The sequence below is a fragment of the Monodelphis domestica genome, chromosome 7 (assembly GCF_027887165.1).
Source record: "Monodelphis domestica isolate mMonDom1 chromosome 7, mMonDom1.pri, whole genome shotgun sequence".
NCBI classification, from domain to species: Eukaryota; Metazoa; Chordata; class Mammalia; order Didelphimorphia; family Didelphidae; genus Monodelphis; species Monodelphis domestica.
The window spans coordinates 188,478,230-188,504,707 of NC_077233.1; the positions used below are offsets into that span (position 1 = coordinate 188,478,230).

The 26,478-nt window shown below is 37.7% G+C and overlaps 1 protein-coding gene across 4 annotated transcripts in view; it reads right to left on the minus strand.

Moving 5' to 3' along the window:
- The window catches only part of SNX29 (sorting nexin 29), an 825,026-nt gene that overhangs the window by 725,635 nt on the left and 72,913 nt on the right, over positions 1 to 26,478 (minus strand). For 3 of the 4 annotated variants that reach the window (XM_056806180.1, XM_056806179.1, XM_056806181.1), the window contains exons 5-11: positions 20,622 to 20,802; positions 16,977 to 17,047; positions 15,271 to 15,504; positions 12,907 to 13,285; positions 9,842 to 9,960; positions 3,209 to 3,284; positions 1,690 to 1,772 (exon numbers count right to left, since the gene is read on the minus strand). In XM_056806180.1, the coding sequence (XP_056662158.1) occupies positions 1,690 to 1,772; positions 3,209 to 3,284; positions 9,842 to 9,960; positions 12,907 to 13,285; positions 15,271 to 15,504; positions 16,977 to 17,047; positions 20,622 to 20,802 (1,143 nt within the window). The remainder of the gene's footprint in view (positions 1 to 1,689; positions 1,773 to 3,208; positions 3,285 to 9,841; positions 9,961 to 12,906; positions 13,286 to 15,270; positions 15,505 to 16,976; positions 17,048 to 20,621; positions 20,803 to 26,478) is intronic. The other variant, XM_056806182.1, reaches the window with a different exon arrangement.

Genomic DNA, 26,478 nt, shown 5'->3' on the forward strand with positions numbered 1-26,478 from the left:
CATTCCTCCTCCAATCATTCTTTTTCTGGAGTAGCATTCTTTGTCCTAAGCCTCTCAGAAATGCATTGCCTAGTTATTCCTTAATTGCCAAAACTAATCACCTTTTCTCAATGTTTACCTTCTTGACATCTCTTTGATTTGATTTGAAAGTGTTGACTACTCTCTTCCCCTAAACACTCTTTTCTCTCTGTATTTTACTGACACTTCCCTCTCCTAGCTCTCCTCCAATTTGTCTGACTGCTTCTCAGTTTTCCATATCAAGTCCACTAAATGTGAATGAACCCCAGGGTTCTGTCTTGGGCTCTTTTCTCTACATATAATCTCACTTGGTAGATTTATCAGCTCCCCCTAGGTTCAATTATTCTCTCTACGCATATGATTCCCAGATCTATATATCTAACCTCAGTCTACTTGTAAGTTTTGGCCCTATAAAACCACTTGACTCTTAGATATTTCAAACTGGATATCCCACAGATATCTCTAATTTGACATGTTTATATAGAAATAAATATATTTCCCCCTAAACCCACTGCTCTTCCAAACTTCCCCCTTTATTTAATTATTTACTTATTCCAGCCACTCGGATTTACAACCTTGTCCTCAAATCTTTACTCTCACCCTGTATGTTCAATCAATTGCCAAATAAGTTCATTTCTGTCTCCACAACATCCTTATGTAACTACAATACTAGTTCAGGTTCTAATCACCTCTCCCCTGCAATGGCTGCCTATTTGGTCTCTTTCTCAAGCATTTCCTCTTGCCATTTATTCCCTCTTCCTCAGCACCACCAAAGTGATTTTCCTAAAGCACAAGTCTGATCATGTCAAACCCCTACTCGATAGATCCCAGTGTCTCCCTATTACTATGAAGAGAAATATCACTACCTGTTTGGCATTTTAAACCTCACAACCTGATCCAGGTCTCCCTTCCGGTCTTCTTACATATCTCCCCACCCCACATTCTGCAATCCCGACATACTCTCCTACTCTAACTATTCCACCTATATGATCTTCCATCTCCAGTTTGCATGCCTTTGCATTGGTTGTCTCTGATGCCTGGAATACACTCCTTCCTCATTGCTTTCTTTTGAAATAACTAGTTTCCTTCAAGACTACATTCAAGGAGCAGTATGTGGCTCAAGTAGACAGAGTGCCAGGCCTAGAGTTGGAAGGTCCTAGGTTCAAATCTGACCTCAGAGACTTCCTGAGCAAGTCACATGATCCTAATTGCCTAGCCCTCACTTTCTTCTTCTGCCTTGGAACTGATACTTAAATCAAATCTAAGACAGAAGGTAAGAGTTTGTTTTTTTTATTTAAAAAAATTATTTTCAAGTGACACTTTCTATAGAAAGTCTTTTTCTGATTCAACATTGCCTACCCTATCTTGTTAGTGCACTCTCTCTCTCAAACTACTTTATATATTTGATGTCTAATATATATAATGCATTTTTATATATATTACATATCTACTTATGTGCATATTGTATCCCATGTCATAAGGTATGCTCCTTGAGAATTGGAACAGTTTCCCTCTAACTTTTATATCCCATTATTAAGCAAAGGATAAGTACTTAAGAAATGCTGGCTGACTGACTGACTATGTCAAGTAAGAATACTTAGAAAAAGTACAAAAACTAGGCAACTTGGTAGGGACCCCACTTCTAGTATAAATAATTCAGAAAATACTTACTAATTGTCATTGATTCTGGCACAGGTGTGGAAGGCAAGAGGCTGCTTAAAGGGCTCCCTTGGACTGGAGGACTGGCTTCCACACTGAATTTTTTTTAAAAGAGAGAGCAAAGTTAAATTCCAATATTGTAGAATTCAATACAAAATCTAGAACTAGAATCTAGTTTTTCGTAGAATCTACGAAAAAGTAGACATACTCAAATAGTGGCATATATTAGTTGAGGAAGAAGATTCAGGTATACAAAAATATTTAATGATACTCATCCTAGGTAACATGAAATTAGCCAATAAAATGCAAACAAGTCACTTGGTTCTAAGAAAATAATAATCTTTGGAATTAAGAATAAATAAAGGGGCAGTTAGGTGACTCAGTGGATAGAGAGCCAAACCTGGAGACAGGAGGTCCTGGGTTCATATCTGAACTAAAAAACTTCCTACCTGTGTGACCCTGGGCAAGTCACTTAATCCCAATTGCCTACTCCTTGCAACTCTCTGACTTGGAATCAATACTCAGTATAGATTCTAAGATAGATGGTAAAATTATAATTTCAATATAAAAAATAAGAAACAATGAAGACAATAATAATAATTTAGAGCTTGATGCTTTTTTCACCCATATTACTTTGTTTGTGCTGAAGAAGTAGAAGGATCACTGGACTTTTAAGTCAGATAAATTGGATTTAAGACCTTGGCTCTGTTATTTATTAGCTGTATTACTTTGGGAAATTAACCTAGCTAAGTCTCTGCTTCCTCATCTATAAAATGATGGCAATATTATTTGTACTACATACCATACAAGGTTTTGGAAGACTCAAATGAGATAATGTACTTGAAGCATTGTGTAATCAGTATGTTATATAAATGTTATTATTATTATTATTATTATTATTATTATTATTATAGTTCTATAGGGAAATCAAAAAGATTATATCGATGGAGAAACTATGGACCAAAGGAGTTAGATAATTTACTTAGGATCAAAAAATCCATCAGCAGGAAGTCAAGAATTAGAACCAATATTTCCTAATGCCCAGTTCTGTATGTTACCTATTCAAATATGCTGCCAACCCACCACTTAACTTAAGAAATGTCAGAGCTGGTTGATATCCACTTCTGTGCAACTTTATAATAAGTTACAAATAGATCTCAAGAACTCCCTTTTATCCTGACTTTAACCATTATTTTACTATATCTATTCATAATGATAGCCATCATACTTATAGTAAAATATATGTATACAGAGAGAAAGTGAAACCAAAAGCAGATTGTATGACTCTCCACGTACTCTCAATAGGAAAAAAAAGATTTATATCCCTTGAATGAAAAAAATTTAATAACCTAAAATAAGCACAATCAAAAGAGAGTAGGGGAAACAGCAAAGGAGAGCGAACTAACATAAAGTTTCACTAACATAAAGAAGCTAGATAAATTAAGCAGCCTGTAATCACAGGAAAGTAAAAATCTTCAAGTGACTATATTAAGATTTTAATCCCAAAAAAATCTAATATGTTTACATGAACCTGTATTGAAGTTCAGGACCAGTGAGAATGCTGCTCTGGGGTCCACTGCCATTCTCCAGGTTATTTAAGGTGGCATCTGTAGAATATAAATCAATCAAGATGAGAAAACTCAAACAGTAGATAAAATCAAAATAATCCTCTATTCATTTAACAAAATGGCTGGCTTATTTCTGTCCTCACTTACACCCTACATTTTATTCGCTGCCCATTTTCATTTTTATATCCATAAAGCATCCTCCATTATAGAAAATGAGCTTGTGTGGGGGAAAGGAGATTTAGGTTCAAACCATACTTCTGATATATACCCTAAACAAGGTAAGTCACTTAAACTCTCAGTGCCCCAGACAATTCTCTAAAACTATAATTATATAACAACTGAAAATATGCATTAGCACAGGAAGTTCCCTCACTTAAACTTCACTATAACAATGATTTCACAGATTCACATTTTTAAAAAATTCATAATCTAAGATTTGATTTTTTCCATTAAAAGAAGTGGAAAAACTCATCTCTAACCTTGAGCTGTAAATTGTTCCCACCCAGAGACTGCCTGTATCCATATTAGGAGTAAGAAGCCATTTAGGGTCAATTGTGACAACTATAGAGGCATCACAAATTGTAATCTAGCCAACCTTCTAGCAACCAGCAAATATGGCCTGCTGATATCAATTCACATCATGTTGGAACTCAGTTCCCATCTGCAAAGATATAAAGCCAACACTGGAGGGCAGTACAGTCTAATTCATCAACATTACCTGGTCTATATATAAAGCTCCATTAAAGCAACAAAGGCTTTGGATTTTTTTTTTATTGGTTCTGCTTTGTCTTAAAGAAAGTGTTCCCAAATTCATTTGCATTTTGAAAGGGCACTCACAGGAAATGTGGCCATAAATAAACTCTAGATACAACAATGCAGGAACATTAGTGATTTTCATAAATAGATTTGTGGCTGCTGAAGTATCATTCCAACAAAAATTACCTTTGAATAAATCAGCCTCTGCATGTTTACTGCATAAACTATATGCTACAACTTTCACTGGTACTACAACTAATAGATCACCCAGTGGTATTCAAAATATCTAAATAAATAGATGGATGAAAAGCAGCTGAGAAATAAGGTATCTATTGAGGAACTTCAAGACAATCTCACCATTTGTTCTATCCATTCTTTCTCTTTTACCCTTTATAAAATCTCTTCCTATCAACTGACTCTATCAATTGCCCTAAAACCTATGGCTATGATCTACTTACTTACACTTAAAAAATTCTCTCTGGACTTTGTCATCCAACCTTTCTCTTCCTTTTCACTATCAAACTCCTATTAAGAATCATCTATAGAAGAATCCCCATTTGCTCCCCCCCCCTTTTTTTCCTTTAATCTCTTACCTTCTGTCTTAGAATCGATATCAAGATTTGATTTTTTCCATTAAAAGAAGTGGAAAAACTCATCTCTAACCTTGAGCTGTAAATTGTTCCCACCCAGAGACTGCCTGTATCCATATTAGGAGGTTCCAAAGAAGAATAACAGTGAGGGCTAAGTAGTTGAGATTAAATGGCTTTATCTAGGGTCACACAGCAAGGGAGTATTTGAGGCACATTTGAACCCAGGACCACCAATCTCCAGGCCTGGCTCTCTATTCACTGAGCCACTCAGATGCCCCATCCCCATCCCCCCACCCCACCCCACTGATCACTTCTTAATCTCATTGGCTTCCAACTCCACTAGTTGACTAAGGTTGATTCTTTTAAGTTACCAACAATATTTTGACTGCTGAATTTTTCTCAGTCATCCTCCTTGATCTTTCTATATCTTTTGATATTGTTAACTACCACTTCTTCCGAAGGTACTCTCTACTGCCTTGAGCTTCCAAGCCTTGTTCTCCTGATTCTATACCTACTTGTCTAAATGTTCCCTCTCAGTCTCAGTTGAATTACCATTCACAACCCTTTTCCTCCCCCACAACTTCTACCAGGGGTTTCTCTCACGGTTCTCCTCTGGGCCCTCTTGTCTTCTCTCTCAAAATTTGTCTTCTTGGAAATCTCATAACCTCTTCACAGATGACCACAAAAGTCTATATCTAGTCATAATAAGCCTCATGACCTCTAATCACACATTATCAAGTTAGTTGCTTAGTTGTCCTACACAAATCTCAAATTCAACATATCCACACTAAGTATCTTCCCCCTTTTAAACCTGCATCACCTCCAAACTTCCCCATTTTTTTTAAACTCTTACCTTCCATCTTGGAGTCAATACTGTGTATTGGCTCCAAGGCAGAAGAGTGGTAAAGGCTAGGCAATGGGGGTCAAGTGACTTGCCCAGGGTCACACAGCTGGGAAGTGCCTGAGGCCAGATTTGAACCTGGGACCTCAAGTCTCTAAGCCTGGCTCTCAATCCACTGAGCTACCCAGCTGCCCCCCAAACTTCCCCATTTCTTGAAACTACTATCAACCTCCAGGTTAGTAAACTCAGAGTTATCCTTGATTCTTTCCTCTCCCTTACCATCCATATCTAATCATTTTTAGGACTTATAGATTCTACCTTTAAAACATCTCCCTCATCCATCCTCTTCCCTCTGACAAGTCACCAACCTTTTCAGACTCTCATAAACTTTGACTACTCTACTCGCTACCTAACTATCCTCACTGCTTTTAGACTCTCCCCTCTCTAATCTAACCTCAACTAAGCTGGAAAGCAGTCTTCACAAGGAATAAGTCTAAGCATGGCATTCCCCTTCTAAAAAAAACTTTAGTGATCCCCTATGAGCCTGAGATAAAATTCTTATTCCTCAGAATATTTCAAGTCCACTACAATATGACTCCTCCTTGATTTTTAGCCTTATTACATTAAATCTATATTACAGCCAAACTGGGATACTAGCTGTTTCTCAAACTCTCCACTCTATTTCCTATCTCTAGGCACATATAGTATTTGCATGAGTCAGCTCTCATTCCTGAAATGTAGTCCCTCCTCACTGCCACTTCTGTTCAAGACTCAAATCAAATGTCATTTTATAGGTGAAGTCTTCCCTAGCCCCCACAAATGTTTATGTTGTCTCCTGAATTTTTCATGTAATATCTGTTTACATATTTTTCTCCCAAAAGAATGTCATCTTCTGGGAGCAATGATTGTTTCATTTGTGTCTAGTATGATATGCCCAGGTGTGGCAGAAAAAAAACCCAACAGTAGGCATTTTAAATAAATTTTCATGGAATTATTGCATCAGAGGGTTCAGCCTCACCCTCAACCGTACACACTAAATTACCAATATGCACAAGAAATGGGTAACTCTTTGAGGTACTGCCTTCTAATCAGTCAACAACCCTATGGTCACCATTAACCAAGACTCCTGGAGCTGTTTTAAATGAAGGGTCTCTCAGTTAATCTGTTGCAAGAGGACTATCCTTATCTGGTTCGGGAGAGAGAGCTCACCTAAGGATTTGCCAGGCTGGACCCCAATTTTAGAAAAGAAAGAAATTTATTAGGAGAAAAGGTTAAATGGCCAGAAGGCAAGATAGAAGTGGACTCTCCAAAGAGGAAGATGGGAAAGTATATATAGTACATACTACATAAGGTGTACAGAGAAAGGGAAGGAGCTGGAGAGGCGGGGGAAGAGACCTTGATGTATAGGCAGAAAAGAAGGTACATATCCATGATGGGGTAAGTTATCACACATTTACATATCCATCTGGAGGTTTCATATGGCAAAGGATGTGCACGTCATCTTTTGTTCTTTTATAGATTGGTTTTCTGACCAAAACATATTCCTGAGATCAGGGGCCAGGCTACTTGTTACTGCTCCAAGATTTTGGGGGTGAGGAGGCAGAGGTCCCACATCCCACATCCCACCACAAATCCATAATAATTGGTTTCTACCTCCATAACATTTCTCATATTATTCCCTTTTCTTATCTCACAAAGCTACCAACACTAATTCAAGTCTCATCAGCTCTCATCTAACCTTCTTCAATAGCACCTTTACCTGCCTCACTTTTCATCTGACTTCAATCCCTGTTCCAAAGTGCTGTCAGCATTGGTCTGACCACATCACCCTCCATGGAGCCCCAACCACTAAATAAGTCCAGTTGCTCTCTTTTACTTTCAGAATCATCTACAAAGTCCTCTGGCATTTAAAAACTCTTCACAGCTTAGCCCCTTCTTACTTCTGCGGGCTTCTAAACACTTTCTTGCCCTCTCCCTGCTCCATGATCCAGTCTATTTATGTCTTTCTTACACAACAAACCATCTCCCAAAACCATGCTTCACCCTGTGCCTAGAATGCTCACCTTCCTACCTTCTGACTCTTCAATTTCCCTAACTCCCTTCTAATTCATCTCAAATCCCACCTTCTGCAGACGACCTTTTAGTTTCTCCAAGGGGCTGATGGCCCACACTCTCAGATTACCTTCCATCTACTCCACCTATATTTTGCAAGTACCTAGTTATGTACAAACTTCTTCAGGACAGGGACTGTTTGGGCCTTTCTGTGTATCCCCAGTGCTTAGCACAGTACATAGAACATAGTAAACATTTAATAAATACTTGTTGAGGGGGAGCTACATGGCAGCGTAGACAGAACACCAGGCCACAAGTTGGGAGGATCTGGATTCAAATGTGACTTCAGACACTCCTTGTCTGACTCTGGGCAAGTCATTTAACTCTATTTGCCTTGTCCTTGCTTTTCCATCTTAGAGTTATTACTAAGACGGAAAGTAAATGGCAAAAAAGTAAAAAATATATATTTTTTCAATTTTGAAAAATGCTTACTGACTAAGTAATCATGGAGCTACCAGCAAGCAATGAATTATCTATACCTAGAAATTCCTGGTAACCTAGACAAAAGGAACAGATAAAAAGTTTAAAAGCAAGTGTGATCAGCATTTAAAAATGATGACCAGAAGCAGAATCAGGCAATATGACACCAAATTAGAGATTTCTCCAGCTAGAGCCCTAAAAGAGTAGACCAACATTTGATTGTTTGTGTTGAAGTTTTTTCTTTTTACATTTAATTAATTGTAAATATAGGAATAGTTAATTTTGTTACTATTCAAAGATAAGTTCAAGATGATTTACCTTTTTAAAAGAATACCAATAGAACCTTAAACAATTCCTTAAATCTGGACCTACAGAAAGTACAATTGATATCCCTATGAAAGGGGAGAACAAAATAAACCTGGAGTAAAAAAACCAAGTTCTTATCTCTACTTTAACTGCCTGAGTGACCTTGGGGAAGTATTTTGGCCTATTGGTGCTAGAGCTCCATGGTATGGCTAAAGAACAAGAAGATAATAAGTAAAATCAAGAACAGACAGCAAATGGGTTGAAAAGCGATGAGAAAGCACAACAGTAATGAAAGATATTATTTAAGCAAGACTACTTCCTATTTCCATGCATTTTCTTTATATTGATTCTGTGTATTGTTTTTTGGTCAATTCGGTTATGTAACTCTTCATGACGTCATTGGAGTTTTCTTGGCAAAGATACTGAAGTGACTTGTCACTTTCTTCTCCAGCTCATTTTATAAATGAAGAAACTAAGGCAAACAGGGTTAAGTTACCTGCCCAGGGTCACACAACTAGTAAGTATCAGAGGCCAGATTTAAACTCAGGAAGAGGAATCTTCCTTTGACTCCAGGCTGGCATTCTATCCACTGTGCTACTTAGCTGCCCTATTCTCTCTGTACTTATAAACTTGCCTCCTTTTGGAATGTAAGCTCTGTAACTAGGGACTTCTTTATTCAGTATTTTTATATCTCCAGTGCCTGGCATGTACTAGGCAATTTCCTAAAGACTTGTTGATGGACTGAATGGCTGTTTTATTCTATTAGCTCACTGGTCTTCTCCCCTGCCTATCAGGTATAGATGAACTACTTATAGTGAGTGGGAGATGAAACACATTTGAGGTTGCCCTAAGTTCAGCAATTCATAAGCAGAGGGAGGATAAAATCCCTGTTGTCTTAATATCTAACTCGGGCCAGGGTAAACTTCAAAAGCTCCACCACCTAGGTGGAGTCTCAGAATCACTTCTGTTGCTATCTTCTAAATCCTTAGGCTTCCCATAGGAAAAGAAGGCCACTTGCATCCCTATAATGGGCACCAAATTTTAGCTCTGAGAATGCTTACTGGCCTTCCTTCATAAGGCTATGAGATATGTTACAAAGTCACATTCTCTAGAGCTGTGGATATACTGGCATAGGGAACTCAAGGAAGAAGCTCACTCAACCAAAGCAAATCAGCAACTAGGCTGAAGAGTTGTCTATATGGCAGCTGGGTGGTTCAGTGGGTTGAGTCAGGCCTAGAGACAGGAGGTCCTGGGTTCAAATGTGGTCTCAGACACTTCCTAGCTGTGTGACTCTGGGCAAGTCACTTGATCCCAATTGCACAGCCCAATCTCCTGCCTTGGAACCAATACATAGTATTTATTCTAAGACAGAAGTTAATGGTTTAAAAAAAAAAGTTGCTTGGAGCACTCAGATGTTAAAAGACTTGCCCAGGAATACACAGCCTATGTGAGTCAAAGAAGAAAATTCAAAAGGCAGTCTCCTGACTTCACAGCCAACTGGTTCTCTACAATACTGCCACCACTCAGAATCAAAAGCCTTACAGATAACAAAGAGATAGGAAATAACCCACCTGCTGGGGCATAAGATCCTACTCCACTGAGAGGAAACAGGACATCAGAATCACCATGAAGCACCTGCAGGGGAGCCCAGCTGTGCATTTGTGAAAGACAGGTGTTGCCATCCAGGGGCCTAGATTGTGAAAGAATGCAGATGTAAAACAGATCTCCTAGCTCCTCTGAGGGCTTGCATAACAAACCACATCTATTTATCAAGCTTCTCTGAAAGGTAATCAGGGTGTCAGATCACTGACATATAGTAATAATTTCAAATGCAAAAAATAGCAACATGTAATAAATAACGAATGCCTAGAGAACAAGCTGTTTTTTTAACTTCTCACTATGGTATTGATCAATGCATATCATATAAGTGAACAATTAATAAATGCTAATAATGATGACAGCATTTTGATGACAGAAACTAGACTTATTCCATGCCTATACTCCAAGTCTCCACATAGGCTATTGCTTATTTATAGTCTCAATAATAACTAGTCTATTTGGTCAACATGATCAGATGTGAATTCAAAAGATTTTTTTAAAACTAATAACCTGAGGAATGCTCAGGAGAGTATGAACGTCTTGTCCTCAAAATATATTTTCCAACTCTTGGGTCTTTTATTGTGGTATATTACCACTTATGGGCTAGCCCTACACAGTAAGCAATAAGGAAAAAAAAACAAACATTCTTCTCAAATGTCCTGGTAATTCACATATAAATATGGAAAGGGAAATAATGTCTGTTTTCTAAATTAATGGCCAACAGATTGCTTTCCCTTAGCAAAACAAGTATTTTAAAGTCTTTTAAATGAACCTCACAAGAGTATTTCTACTACACTGAAGGGTGTCTAACATTTAAAGCTGTCCTCTTCATTTAGTCTATCTACTATATAGTCCTTTCACAAACATCCATCTAATGTGACAACTAAACCACTAAATTTAGTCAGCATCTCCATATTAAGGGACCATTCACTTAGCGGTTAGCTTATTAGAGTTCCTAACCAAAAATATTACTTGGTGAGCCATTACATTTTTCTCAGATGGTTGTGAAGGACTTTTCAAATGGTCCACCTGTCACTGAAGAAAGAAAGTTAACATTTCCTTCAAGCTGATGGAGGACCACTGACACAACAACCACCTCTTAGGACACAAAGTCACATTGGCTTGTTTGTTTTGTGTTTCTACACATCATAATGCCACCTAGCTTGACTTGAGGTTCACCCTCTTCAATCCTCCAGTCACTCCAAGGTATCCTATTGGGTCTGATACTTTCTTGTTGTTTGAACCTGGATTATCAATTAACAAATATAGTCTCTAAGACTCTAAGTTTAAGAATAGTAGGCAAAGGACAGCTAGGTGGAAGCAGAATGGATAAAGCACCAGGCCTACAGTCAAGAGGACCATCTGACCTCGGATACTTCCTAGTTGTATGACCCTGAGCAAGTCACATAACCCCAATTGCCTAGCCCTTGCCACTGTTGTGTCTTATAATTGATATGAAAGCAGAAGATAAAGATAAAGATAAAGGTTTAAAAGAAAAAACAATAGTGGGCAGACCTGCACTAGTAAAGAATGAGAAGTCTCCTCAACAAAAGATATCCATTAAATTACCAATTCAAATAACAATGGTGTTAACAATAATAATAGCAACTTACATTTCCATAGTTCTTTACAGTAAAAAAGTAGTCTCATATAGTGTTTGATCTTGGCTAGTATCCTTGAAGTAAATAAGTAGCTTAGGTAATTCCATGTTACAAATGTTAAAACCTAAACTGTTATGTGATTTGCCAAGGGTCACATAGCTAGAAAGGAATAGAATGAAGAACTGAAACCAGATCTCTGAATTCAAAGACTGCTCTCTTACAGAGCACTGTTGTGTAAGGAATGTGATGGGCTAGATGGTCTAGCCTATTATACAATGAAAAAAAGATGATGTTCATTATCCTGGCAATGTGACAGGGGTAATGTAATACACTAAGCCCATGTTGGCCAAGACATGGCACATATGCCATGGCAGCATGCCTGAGGGGACTACCCCATTCCCCCCTTCCACAGCACCTAAAGACAATGTTCACATGCCCTGCCCCTCTGTCCAACCGCCCAGCTCAAGCACTTCCTCCCTCTGCTGTCTGGAATAATGCAGAGGGCTCACAGGCTGCTTAAAGGTGAAGTTTTAGCACATGATCTCTAAAAGGTTCCCCAACGCTGCACTAGGTTAACTAAATGAAAAAAAAAAAGGTTAGGTTACTCATTCAAGAACTTAAAGTCATATCTGGTTCCTGGAGCCTTCAATATCTTCTATCAGTTTAGTAATCCAAAATACAAGGTATTAAACAGAAGGGTATATGTGAATTAGCAACAGAGACAAAGCCAAAATACCAATACTCATATATTACCTTGAAAAGAAATACCAAATGTACTAGTCTATACCCTTTCCATGGTACAAACCTAGCTTCCCCTTGAGTTTCCTTCCTAGTCTATCCAGACATGATGGCAAATTAAGAGATATAAAGTAATATTAAACAACATTTATGGAGTTCTTTACCTAATAACAAAGTGCTCTGCATAAACAATTTCATTTTGGCCCTATAAGGCAGGGCAATAAAGGTACTTTTCTCATTTTACTAATTAGGAAACTGAGGCACAGAGCAATTAAAAGGCTTGTTCATGATCATATGGCTAGTAAATTACAAAACAACAGGATATGAGCACAAACCTCCTGACTCCAAATTCAATGTTCTTTCCATCATATCACATCTGCCTATAAAGAAAGCTGACCCAAATAAGACAGCAGACAAAAAGTGTGACACATTGCCCAAGAATGTCAAAGCATCCACCCTTCATTTTCTAATAGTAACCTCAGAATATGCTTCTTTTGTCTTTTTAATTTTTAGGAAGGTGACATAATAATTCCTGCCCTCCAACTCAAAATATGTGAAATGAATTGCGTAACATTCAAAGAAAATGAACAGCTTAGATTCTGATTTCTACCTAGTGTTGCAAAAAGCAAATGAAGACTGACTCTTGAAGCACTTATGTAACAGAGCACTCTTTTCTGAAAAAATAAAATCAAACTTACTTCTCAGAAACCTCTTTGTGATCTTCTATGTTTTTTTGACCAACTGACTTTCCATAAACTTCATCTTCATTTTCATCAATATCTTCATCATCAATACTCTTCACATCCAGCTTCTGGTATCCATATTCTCCATTAAAAGACATAGAATCATTTTTCCAAGAGTTGCTACTCTGGCTTCCATTAGAATTTTGCCCAAAGGGACTTTCAAAAGTAGATATGATATTAACTGATGATCGATCTGAATTCTCCTCTGAGCTTTCTCCTGTTCCACCTGTCTTCTTAAAAATGTCCCCAGAGTTTTGTTCATCTTCCTCATCATCAAATGAAATTATATTAGTCACCTTCTTTTTCTTTTTCCTATCCTTTTTACATTTTGCATCTGTCAAGAGAAAAGATATATTACAAGAAGTCTTAAGGAAAACTGAAATACTACCAAATACAATTTTCTAAATCTTCTTAAAAAAAAAAGATATAAAACAATAAAAAAGAAAAAACAAGATGATTCAGAGCCACAAAGGCACTCAAAAGGGTATTTGATCTTCCACAAGTCTGAATATGTAGAACAATTATAAAATAAGTAATTCTTTAATATAATATATACATATATATCTCCAATGATCATGCTTTCAAAATCATCATCCTAAGAAGCTGTATACCTATCTAAAATAATACTATCACCACTCAAAATATTTGTAGACTTCCCAGGTAACCTTACAGGTTAGGTTATGAGCTTTTCAAGAAAAATCAATGTTCATAATATTATGATCATATCATGTTTTTGTTTTTAACAAAAATCAGATTCACCAACTTTATCACCCACCTTATTCACTATATTTTGACACAAATGATGCTTGGTCTATCCCAAAAGGCAAAGATGTACTACTATTAAACACATTTTTAAAAATATTCCAAAGGGGGCAGCTGATCACACAATGGATAGAATGCCAGACCTAGAGTTGGGAGGACCTGGGATCAAATCTGGCCTCAGACACTTCCTAGCTGCAATTCACTTCAACCTTATTTATCTAGCCCTTGTCCTTCTATCTTAAGAGTTGTTACTAAGCCAGAAAGTGGGAGTTTTAAAAATATATATCCATTCCAAAGGCTTTAAAGGGAATCTCTAAAGAAGTATTCCCCAGATTTTTTGTGGTTTTGTTTTTAAACCCTTACTTTCTGTCCTAAACCTCCTCTCTTAAAAAAAAAAATCTAACTTCTCAAAAACCTCTGTTTCATCTAACAACTCTAGGGCAGAAGGGCAAGGATTAGGCAAATGGGGGTTAAGTGACTTGCCCTGGATCACATCGCTAGGAAGTGTCTGGGGCCAGAGTTGAACCCAGAGCCTCCGGACTCCAGACCTAGTTCTCTATCCAATGTGCCTAGCTGCTTCTTCCCAAAGTTCTAAGAAATAACATTTTTGGAATAAGTGCAGAGCTTCCCAAAGAGACTAAAGAGCAATCTTTACTTGGATATATAAGTTCTAGTGTACTTGTTTTTAAAAATCAGTCATATTGCTTTGTGTTTCATACATCATTCAGACAGATGGGTGTGTCTGTGATTCTTTTAAAATCTCCAGTAAAAAAAATTCTGTGTTCTAGCTTATCTGTTAAAAGAAGTCTGAGCAGGAGATCCCAAGTCTGAAGGGCCAAGGAATAAACTGCCCTTTTAAAAGGCCAATGTTAAATATTACCAGCATCAGAAAGTAAGAGTTTGGTTTTCAGAAAGATGAGCCCATGCCAAAACAAAACACATATTTGGTCATGCCTTGCATATATCATTGGAAATTCTAATCTGCTTACAGTTATGTTTTAAGAACCACAGAACACCAGAAATAAGACACTAAATACATGAGGATCCTGAATTCTTGAACTTAATTTTGTGATACCCTAGATAAATACCCTCCCATTACATTAAATGATGACCAAGAAATTTTCAAAGAAAAAAATCTCAAAGCATAATCAAAATAATAAAAGAAAAGGAAAGTTCAAAGAGGGAGAGACATATCTGAAAATTACTGATGCAAAAATTAAAAGGTATCAATAATTTTACAGCATGCATATACATGTAAAATACACACATACACACAAGAGCACTTTTAGGAGAAAGTCTAGACAATATCAAATAAGTAATAAGGGAACAGCACAATTTCAACAAATTTAGGAGCCAACACCCTTGCACTCCACTCAGCCCCCGTGTATATACACTTATTTTTCAACTGATATTTCTAAAATAAACCCAGGAGCTAAAGCAACTTCTTACCAGGATAACCTGGCATAATCCATGCTCTTGGTTTTCACTACAAAGAAAGACAATTATTACCTCCAAACCCCTCTATTTAATAATGCCCATCCTCACTAAGATACTTACCAGCATTGACATTCCTGGCTACAACTGGTAGAGGGTCAGATTCCTGGTCTGGTTTGATTAGAATGGAGACAGCAGGAGATGCTGTGATCTCTCGAAGAATGCCTTGGGTGGATACCTTCAGCAAGGAGGTCACATTTTGAGTAGACTCCTTTAAGAGGTCAGAGACAGTATACTTACTCTGCCCGTTCAAGTCCTTGTTGTCTATGTTGATAGCAAAGAGTATAGAATTCAAACCTGAAGAAGATTTAAAAAAAAAAGGCCCTCTAACTGTAACATAATTAAAAAAAAAAAAGCAAGAACCTCTATCCAGGCTACTGATTGAATTATAACACATAAATCTTTCCCTAAAGAAAAATTAATATATATTGAACATACAAGCAACTGAATCCCCTCTACCTGGCTTTCCACAGCTACATCCAGCACACTCCAAGCCATACCTCTACCAGTATACTTTTAAATAGTCACAAATAAAAAGCAAGAAGAGGAAGATAACTTGGACTGAAATTATTTTTACCCATATGAACTACTTGTGCAGGAAAATATTGATCAAACACTAAAATTTTCTGGCTAATATAATGGTCTGTCTTGGACTTGTTAAGTTTTTAATGTATTAGAAAAAGAAACTGTAATTAAAGGACTTGCAGCTGAGCTTTTTTTAAGAGGAGCTCTCAAAAGTCAAAATGACAACTAATTTGAACCACAAAAAAATTGAGTAAAATGGCATGCTACATCTACTACATTACTTATTTGCTATGTTATTGAATTCTTGTTTAGAAAACTAAGCGTTAATAAAGTGGAGGAATTCCATGGGGACTGGAACAAGCTCCAGGAACTGATGCAGAGCGAGAGGAGCAGAACCAGGAGAACATTGTACACAGAAACTGATACACTGTGGTACAATCGAATGTAATGGACTTCTCCATTAGTGGCAATGCAGTGACTCTGAAAAACCTGGAGGGGGATATATGAGAAAGAATGCTATCCACATTCAGAGGAAAAACTGTGGAAGTAGAAACACTGAAGTAGAACAACTACTTGATTACATGGGTCAAGGGGATATGATTGGGGATATAGACACTAAATGAACATCCTAATGCAAACACCAACAACATGGAAATGGGTTCTGATCAAGGACACAAGTAATACCCAATGAAATTGTGCATCAGCTATGGGAGAGGTGGGGAAGGGGAGGGAGGAATAGAATACGATTTTTGTAACCAAGGAATAATGTTTGAAATTGACCAAACAAAATAAAAAAAATAAAACTAAGAGTTGAAATTCATCATAGGAAGATCAGTAACACATATGTTCTAAGTTACTGAAGAACTGGGAAAAGTTTTCATATCTCTTCTAATTAAAAAGAAGTGATTAGGGGGCAGCTGGATTGATCAGTGGATTGAGAGCCAGGTCTAGAGACAGGAGATCCTGGGTTCAAATCTGGCCTCAGATACTTCCCAGATGTGTGACTCTGGGCAAGTCACTAACCCCCATTACCTAGCCCTTACTGATCTTTTGGTTCTAAGACAGAAGGTAAGGATTCATTAAAAAAAAAAACTTTTTTTTAATTTTAAAAAGAAGCTATTAACTACACTTTCACAATTTAGCTTAGGCCAACTTCCACCTTTTCGTATGCAAATAATTACAAGTCCAGAAAAGCCTTTAAATCAAGATCTATTCACTATAGGCTTTAAAACTCTAATGCTTACCAGCTGCCATGGTAGGGAGCATGCTGGACCGTTCTTCATCCATCACAAAGGCCCAATCTTCATAGAAAATGCTGCCAAACAAAAGGGAAATACAAAACAATTTAGAGTAGACTCTCTTGTGGAAGCACTTTGAGAACTAGCAATTTGATTCTATAAACTAATTGACTGAATTAAAAGAACACCTAGAAAACTCATCTTAGAAGCTCTAATGTATCATAATTACTGCTAAAATGGATATTGTACATATAGAAGTATCCAAGGGATGGTATGTACTATTAATTCAACAAAGATAATTACTGAATCTGCAACCAAAAGGTCCTGTGACTTCCTGGTTGATCTCCTGGGAACCCAAACCATAAAGAATTAAAATAGATAGTTTATGTAAATGCAGTGTTTATAGCTCTTTAGATCAAGAATACCAGAATTTAGAGTAAATACCATTAAAAATTCCCTTCGAGACAGACCAAGAAAACCCAGAAACAGTAGAACTATAAAATGGGCCTACAGGTTCTGCTTACTGAATAGAGGTAAAAAGAAGAAGTTGCAAGAGACCTCTATAGGCTCTTTAAATCTTTTATAAATAGTTCTAAGGGAAAGATAGGAAGGAAAGAAAAAAAATGAGGGGGGAGAAGACAAGAGAGCACCAGACCTGTGATTTCATCAGTGTTGGGAGCCAAATAAAAAACTCCCTTGCAGATGGGAATTTTCCCTGCAATATCATCTTCAGTCCTATAGTCATAGTGGCCTGGGCAACTGAAAAAGGACTTTTCTACAATCAGGGCTTGAACCCAGGAGTGTCCTTATGCCAAAGCCAGTTCTAATTCCACTACACTCTCTCTCCACTCCTCCCACTTTCTCTCTCCATATATTAATGTGTGTATGTATGCAAATAGTCACACATATAGAATATAATAAATATTCATATGCAATATTTTTGAGCACCAAGAAACCATTAGAAGAGTCTAAGAGGCATGTGTAGCTTTCAGGAGGACATATGAGACCTATGCTGGTTAGGCCAACTCAATTTAGCCAGAAGAGATATAATAAGTTTAGGGAAGACATAGTCTCTACCCTCATGAAGCTTTCAGTCAAGTCTCAGGAGAGATACAAATACAGATAACAGTTCTGTTGCTGTTATTCGTTTGTTTCAGTCATGTCTGATTGTTTGTGACCCCATTTGGGATTTTCTTGGTAAAGATACCAGAATAGTTTGCCATTTTATTCTCCAGCTCATTTTACAACTGAGGAAATTGAGGCAAACAGGGTGAAGTGACTTGCCTAGGGTCATAATAAATGTCTGAGGCCAGATTTAAACTCAAGAAAATGAATCTTCCTGACTCTAGATTCAGCATTCTATCCACTGTACCACCTGAGGGTATTAGAAAAGTACAAAACAAAGTGTTTTGAGAAATCCATAGGAGATGGTTGTTGGGCTGCTAGAGAAGATAAGGTCATAGACCTTTCAGGGAAGGTTTTGAGAAAGAAGCAGAATCTGTGTTGAACTTTAAAAGGATAAATGGGGAGAAAAGGCATCTAGCCACAAAGGTGAAAAAGGACAAAATGTGCTTAGGAATAGAGGATACAGCCTGCCAAAAGAATAGAGTGAACAGTAGATAATTGCTTAAGAGAAAGCTAGAAAGATGAAGTGGCACAAGATTTTAGAGAGCCTAGAATGTCAGATAAGAACTTTGAACATTACTAGATAAGCAATACAGAGCCAATGAAGATTTTAACAATGGGATTGTGTGAACTATTACATTTGTGGGGATAAAACAAGGAGATCCTATAATACAAACTGGTTCAACAATTCAGATAATGATGAAGGCCTATACTGAGAAACAGAGGAATTAGTTAATTACAGAAAGTTAACAGGGATGCCAATGCCTCCATAAAATACCACATTTACAAACAATAGTTGCCTACCAGGAGAAGGGCTATTGTAGGAGAATTTGTGTAATAATATGTTAGTGAATTTACTAGCCTTCAAATTAGCATCTAAAACCCCCACCTGAGTCCCAAATTTTTAACTGTTATTTGAGTATTTGTTACATGGACTATAAGAATTAATAAATGGATTCAATTTTTCCATTATTACTAAAATAAGTGGTTGATTCTATGAAATAGAAAATATTACAATTGTTAAGTCAAAGTTAAAATTGAATGTAGAATATATAGGTTATAAGGGAAAAGGCAACTGGGAAACTGAAAGGTACCCCTTTCCTTTACAAGGCTAACCTCTCTAATTGAGATCCTGTCTCATCTTTAGACTATGGGCTCTTGCATCTTTAATCTCATCTTCATTGGCTCTTTCCTTTTTGCCTACACACATGTTCTGATCTACTCTTAAAAAAAAAAAAGTCCTTCCTATCTGCTGTGTACCCACTAATCTGTTTCCCTTTACTACCAAACTTCTATTAAAAAGTACCTTAAAGATTATGGCACATTACAAAGTACTGAGTTTCACTCCTATTGGAACTGGAAGTATTCAAAAAGATTAAATGACTTGGGGATATTCAGACAGTATCATTTAATCAAACAGAGAACTGGACTAAAGGACATGTTAAAATCCATCTCTTCCAAATCTAAGATATAATCCTATAGATCCTATATTTGTTGCTTTTATTTCACTCTGCACTCCTTCCTCAAACTTTGCAATATGGCTGTTGTCCCTACTATCATACCACTTTCTCAAAGGAAAATGGCTTTTTATCAATTTACATCTACACTTTCATCCTTGTAGCATTTAATCCTACTAACAACCTCCTTTTTCCTTGTTACTTTCTCTTCCCTTGGGATCCAAGACAGTGGACACTCCTAATTCTCTCATCTCTTCTCTAGCTCACACCATCCTCCTGCACCCTAATCAAAGTTCTGTCTTCAGCCCTCTTCTCAAAGATCTTCTTTCAATATCTATTCACAAGAAATTGACTCAGAATCTCTATTTCCAGCTCCAACATCTCTCCTGAAATGCAGATCCACATTTTCAATATCTCCATCTAGATAATAGGTTTAGAGTTTGAAGAGACCAATAACATTATCCAACCTCCTTTAACTTCTGAAACCAAAAATAATATAATGGAAAGAGCCCTGGATTTATAACCAAAAGCCCTGAATTTGAATACTGGCTTAACCATTTACTATGTAACCATAGATCATTCAGTTCCTCTGGAAACCTCAATTTCCACCACTGAGATAAAAATGTTAGTCTGCCTAAATCACAGAAAGGCTAAAAAGATTAAACAAAAATGTGTATGAAGTCCTTTTGAAGGATAAGGTATAACATAAATTCTAGCTACTACTGCTAGCAATATTAATACAGATGTTAATAAATCATACAATAAAGTGTAAAACAAGATCCAAAACTGTCTCTTCCCCTTTCATTTCTGACTAAAATAGGACTTTTCAAAATAGTTTGAATTTAAAATTGTGTGGAAATTTATTACATGTAATTGGTTAAAAAATAATGAATAACTTTTTTTAAAAGTTCAGATTAAACTGTCACAGAATAAAAGTCACATTCATTTCTAAAGAAAATGCTCTCCCTACCTAAAAGGCCTTGGGCTATGTCCAAGAGCCAGGCCTGCAGGGAATCACCTGAGAATGCAATGTCTAAGGGCTGCTGCAAGCCCCAGGCTACCCAGTTACCTCAGTCTAATTTTGTCTGCCAACAGCATGTGAATGTAGCGCTCCAAGGAGTGTTCGTTGAGGGCACAGCGCAGCCAAGCTCGCCCTCTTCCCACATCTGTGCTGATGTTTCTCAAGGAGTAGAAGCGCTGCAGTTCATGCTTATTCAGGACTTCCTTCACATAGTACCAAAATACAGGTTCTGCAAAAGGTAAAGGACAGCACCATCATCATTAACTGATGCCTATGACAGGCTATTTTCAGGTACATTGACCCTCCTATGGTACCTGAGGCATCTCAGGTACACATTAACCTATAAATGGAGAATAAGCCTGATCTGCCCAAGGGCATTCTTTCTACTGGTTGCTCTCTTTCAGGAGAGGACTGGTCAAAAGTAATTTGTTATGTCTAATACCCAGGCTACGCAGCCAAAAAAGTTGTTTTTAAACACACCTAATAAGCCATCTGTTCATCCATCACATTTCAAATGAAATGACTCCATCCAGCATAGCCAGTCTTTCTAGAAATTGTAATCACCTACTATTGACCTTGAATGAAGGTGAAACATTTCCCAACATGTTCTCACCCTTCAATTTACCAAATTGCTTACTGCTACACAATTTTTCTATAGCTTGTCACCAGGGATGCCTGAGATGATAAGAATTATCACAGGAGTATTCCTTTGCCACTGCCAAATCTAATGTGATATATTCAAAGTTCACCTCATTCACCACTTAATTCGTGCAGGATCCAAATTAGGAACTATGTATGCTGTACACATTGCCAACTCTTGCATTGAAAGGCAGGACTAATTCAAAAATTGGGCAAAGATTTATCATTGACTAGGACCTCTGAACCCAGCTTCCAAAAAACACTGGAAGCTAGAATGAGAGAGAGAGAGAGAGAGAGAGACAGAGAAAGACAGAGAGAGAGACAGACAGAGGGAGAGACAGAGAGACAGAGACAGAGACAGAGAGAGACAGAGAGAGACAGAGAGAGACAGAGAGACAGAGACAGAGACAGAGACAGAGACAGAGACAGAGACAGAGACAGAGACAGAGAGACAGAGACAGAGACAGACAGAGAGATTGGTCAATAGTGGAGATCTTCCCAAAGGTGTCAATACTCTCTGAGCTTAATTAAAAATTTAATTCCTGAAAAACTGCAAATCTGGCTCTACATCTGTATCAGATAGGAGTCTATTATAATGTGCAGCAGCTTCACCATGCCCTCCTCAAAAGCTACATAGGAAAGAAAACACCACCACTTGCCATTCCTATAAATGGAAGTCAACCAGGTCTTCCTACCTCTGAAGACATACACTGACAACAAATTGATCACACTACATGAAATTGTCAGCAGGTCATAGGCCCCATGATAAAATTCTAATCCATATGCAATGGGCTGAAGTATACAAAAAGATTAGCAAAGCAGACCTTCCTCTGAGAGGTCATGGATATTATCTTAAAATATATGGCATTCTAAATGAACTGAAGGGATTCCATGTGAACTGGAAAGACCTCCAGGAATTGATGCAGAGTGAAAGGAGCAGAACGGGAGAACATTGTACACAGTGACTGATACATTATGGAACAATTGATTGTAATAGACTTTTTTACCAGCAGCAATGCAATGACCAAGGACAATTCTGCAGAACTTATGAAAAAGAATGCTATCCACATCCAGAGAAAGAACTTTGGGAATAGAAATGCAGAAGAAAAACAAATAATTGATTACATAATTCAATGGGGATATGATTGGGGTTATGATGTTAAATGATCATTCTATCGCAAATATGAATAAAATGAAAATAGGTTTTAAAAAATGACATATATAACCAGAGAAATTGCTCGTCAGCTCCAGGAGTGGGAAGGGAAGATGTATGGGAAAAATCATGAATCATGTAACCATGGGAAAATATTCTAAATAAATCAAATAATAAATAATAAAAACCAAAATATATGGCATTCTACAAAAAGAAAATATTTCCAATCCCCATGCCAGGTTTAGAGAGCAGAAATGAAGTCTTACACATTTAATTTCTGTATTCTCCATAACATATCTTGTACAGAGTATGGATTCAGCTAAAACAAATCATTTTTATAATTCATTTCATAGTTATAATGTGCCATTTCATTTGATTCTGTTCTGTAAAATTTGGATGACTTCTTATTTACTGTAGTGAATATTGAATATACATAGTTTACCCTGTTTACAGAAAGGAATATAAAACTTGTTCCTTTCAGATTCACTTCCTCACTTAAATCATCATTCAAAGAAAAAAAATATGTAATAAACATAAAATATATGTATATCACATATGTATTATATATGCCTTAATATAAAATGAGTTCCATATTAAGAAAAAATATGAAGAAACAGCATAGCTGAATATCCTAACCAATTTAACAAAACTTAATGAAACCTAATATGAAGATAAAAATTTTTCCCAAATTAACAAGTATGGAAAGCTCCTTAATCATTGTATATATTCTCCATCATTAAAAAAAAAAATCTTTCCTTACAAGTTATTCAATTGTTTCTGTCGATCCATTTATTTTTTGGTAACCCTCCAAGGAGTTGGCTTCCATTCAAATTAGCAAATATCCTTTACAATTGCTGACACTTTCTTTCCCCACAATATAATTCTTTATTAAGAAAATAGAGAATGGAATTCCTTTCTTCTTGTTAGCAACTTAGTTCTCCACTTAGAAAAAAAGAATTAAAAGAAATATAAACTCCTAAATGCAAATTAAGTATCCTTGTCTTCATTTTCTTTCCTTCATAACTAGAGAATGGCTGGTAAAAATATATTTTTGTGTCAATTCCCTGTAATTTTGTAAGTTAAACTTTTTAAAATGTTGCTTGATGGAAGAATCTTCCCCAATCTTTAGAGTTTAATTTTTCCTAATTATTCTAGCTGTACTGATTCTGTTACTGAAAAAGTTGAAGTGATTTGTCCTTGTTCACACAACCAATAAATATTGAAGGCAGAATTTAAGCCAAGGTCTTCCTGACAAAAGTCAACCAATCAATAAATATTAATTAAGCACCTACTATGGGCCAGTTACTGTGCTAAGCCCTAGGGATACAAAGAGAGGCAAAAGGCAGTCTATGCCCTCAAAGAACTTACTATTTAAGGAGGGAGACAACAAGCAAACAAATACACACACACACACACACACACACACACACACACACACACACACACACACACACACACACAAGCTATGTATGGGATCAATGGGATGTAATTAACAAAGGAAAGGCACTAGAATCAAAAGAGGTTAGGGAAAGCTTCCTGTGGAAGGTAGGATCTTAGCTGGAATTTAAAGAAAGCCAGGGAAGGTGATAAGCAGAGATGATGAGGGAGAGTGTTTGAGTCATGGGGAACAGCCAAAGAAAATACTTGGTGTCAAGAGATGACGTACCTTATTGGGGAAATAGCCAGGAAGGCAGTGTGACTAAGTCAAAGAGCATGTGCTGGAGAATAAGGTGGAGAGGTAGTGGGCTATGATATAAAGGACTTTGAATGCCAAATGGCATTTTGTATTTGCCCCTGGAGGCAACAAGGAGTAACTGGAATTTGTTGGGAGAGTGGCCAGTGACAAAATTACACTTGCTTTTAGGAATATCATTTTAGTGACTGAATGGAAGATGGATTAGAGAGGTAAAACACTAGAAGCGGGCAGCTGGACCAGCAGGGTATTGCAGTAAGTAGTCCAGGTGTGAGGTGATAAGGGCCAACACCAGGAGAGAAGCCATATCCAAGGAGAGAAGGAGGCATATACAAGAAATAAACGCCTTAGATTTGAAGGGGGTGGGGGGGTATGTGGGTGAGAGAGAGTTAGGAGTCCCAGGTGACCCGTAGGTTGTGAGCCTGAGCATCTGGGAGGATGGTGTTACCCTCTCCAGAAATAGGGAAAATGAGGGAAGAGGATGGAGGGTTCAGGGATGAGATAATGAGTTCAGTTTCTGGAATGTTAACTTTAAGATATTTATTGGCTAGGACATGTTATAAGTAAGAGAGGGTTATAGCACAAGAAGATGGTCTGCAGGGGATAGATGCAGAGGATGGAGGCATGAGACTAACAGGGAAAGAATTCTGGAATGTTGAAAAAGAGGGTTGAGCTGAAAAACTGAGAAGCAGTTAGTTTCTGGGGTTTGCTGATTGCAAGTATCTAGGAGGCTTTGCTGCCAAGCTACCTCAGGGATTACCTTTGCCTGTCTGTTGCTCTTAAGACCTATGGTTCCTGAGAAGAAGATCCTTAAACTGAAGCTAGCCCGACTCAACATCCAGTCAAGGGCAGCTGTTAGTGAGTGAGATCTGAGTCCATCTGGACTTGGGATCTTTCCCTGGGCCCTGCTAAGCTTACCACAGACCATTACTCTTAGTGCAGAATTAGCTAGAGCAAGGACTGGGAATTTTAGGTAATTGAGGTGGGGAGTAGAGTAGACCAACAACTCTGAAGACTCTCCATGAGGAAACATTTAGATCCTTGGGACTTTAGTTAAAGGAAATTTAGTATCAGAGTTATCCTATTTCCCTTTCAACCTTTCCCCATTTAATTACAATACTTTCCCAGTTACTGAGTAGTCTGTGTGTTAATCTCAGACCAGGCTCTGCCCTGGTCAGAGTTAACTGTTGGCTTTCAAACCACAGGGTAACATCTTATTACTGGCCCAACTCAATTCATCTTATCCCATCCCCAAAACCACCCTAATACAGGCATCAAGGTGGCTCAATGAATAGAGAGCCAGTCCTGGAGACAGAAGACCTGGGTTAAAATCCTGTCTTAGACACTTCCTAGCTATGTGACCTTGGGCAAGTCCTTTAACCCTAATTATCTAGCCCTCCATGCTCTTCTACCTCAGATCTGGTACTCAGTACAAATTCTAAGGCAGAAGGTAAGGGTTTAAAAAAAAAAAAGATTTCTCCTTAGCCATCCAGGTAGTTATGTTTGAAAGGTAGCTAGAGATGCAAGATTGGAGAGTCAGCAGAGAGGTTGGGGCAGAATAAGCAGAACTGAGAGAGATCACCAAGTGAAGTAGTGCCAAGGGTGAGGAGGGCCCAGGCCTGAGACCCCAGTATCCAGGGCTAGAGCAATGATGGCGAACTTATGGCATAGGTGCCAAAGATGGCATGCAGAGCCCTCTCTATAGGTACTTGGTCATCCTCCCAAATCCCCCCAGTTCATTACTAGAAAGGCAGAGGGATTCAGGTAGAACTGCTCCCTTCCTCCTCTCCACTGTGCCTGATGACATTTTTTCATATCACCCACCACTCCGCCCAGCAGTGCAATGGGTGGGGTTGGGGGTGTGAGAGTGGGCTGTTTCCAGCATGAGGAGGGAGGGGCATGGCACTCAGTCTGAGGGGTGAGGTGGGGGCAGGGCCTGGCACTCCATTTCTAAAAGGTTCACCATCACTGTGCTAAAAGGTGCTCTGACCAATATGACATGCTGTTTCTCTAAAATGGGGACAAAAGCAAGTTGTCAGTGAAAGAGAATGGCATCTGAAGCCTGATAACCCAAGTCTGAATCCTGGTGTTGCTATTTCTTCCCTGTATGACCTAGGTCACTTTACCTGGTTTGACTTCAGTTTCCTCATCTATAAAATACGGGGAATGGGCCAGATGATCCCTAAAATCTCTTCCAACTATATGTCATGTGATCTTATAAACTGCCTGTATGATTTCCTCTTCCCTATTAGTTTTCATAACCTTCACAAAACCAGGGATCTTGCCTTACCTACATCAACTTGCTTTAACTACACCAACATCTAGCACAGTGCCTTGAATGGATTAGGTACTTAATAAATGTTGGATGGATGTATTAGTTTGACATGGTATAGAGAACCACAAAATGAACATGGGCATTA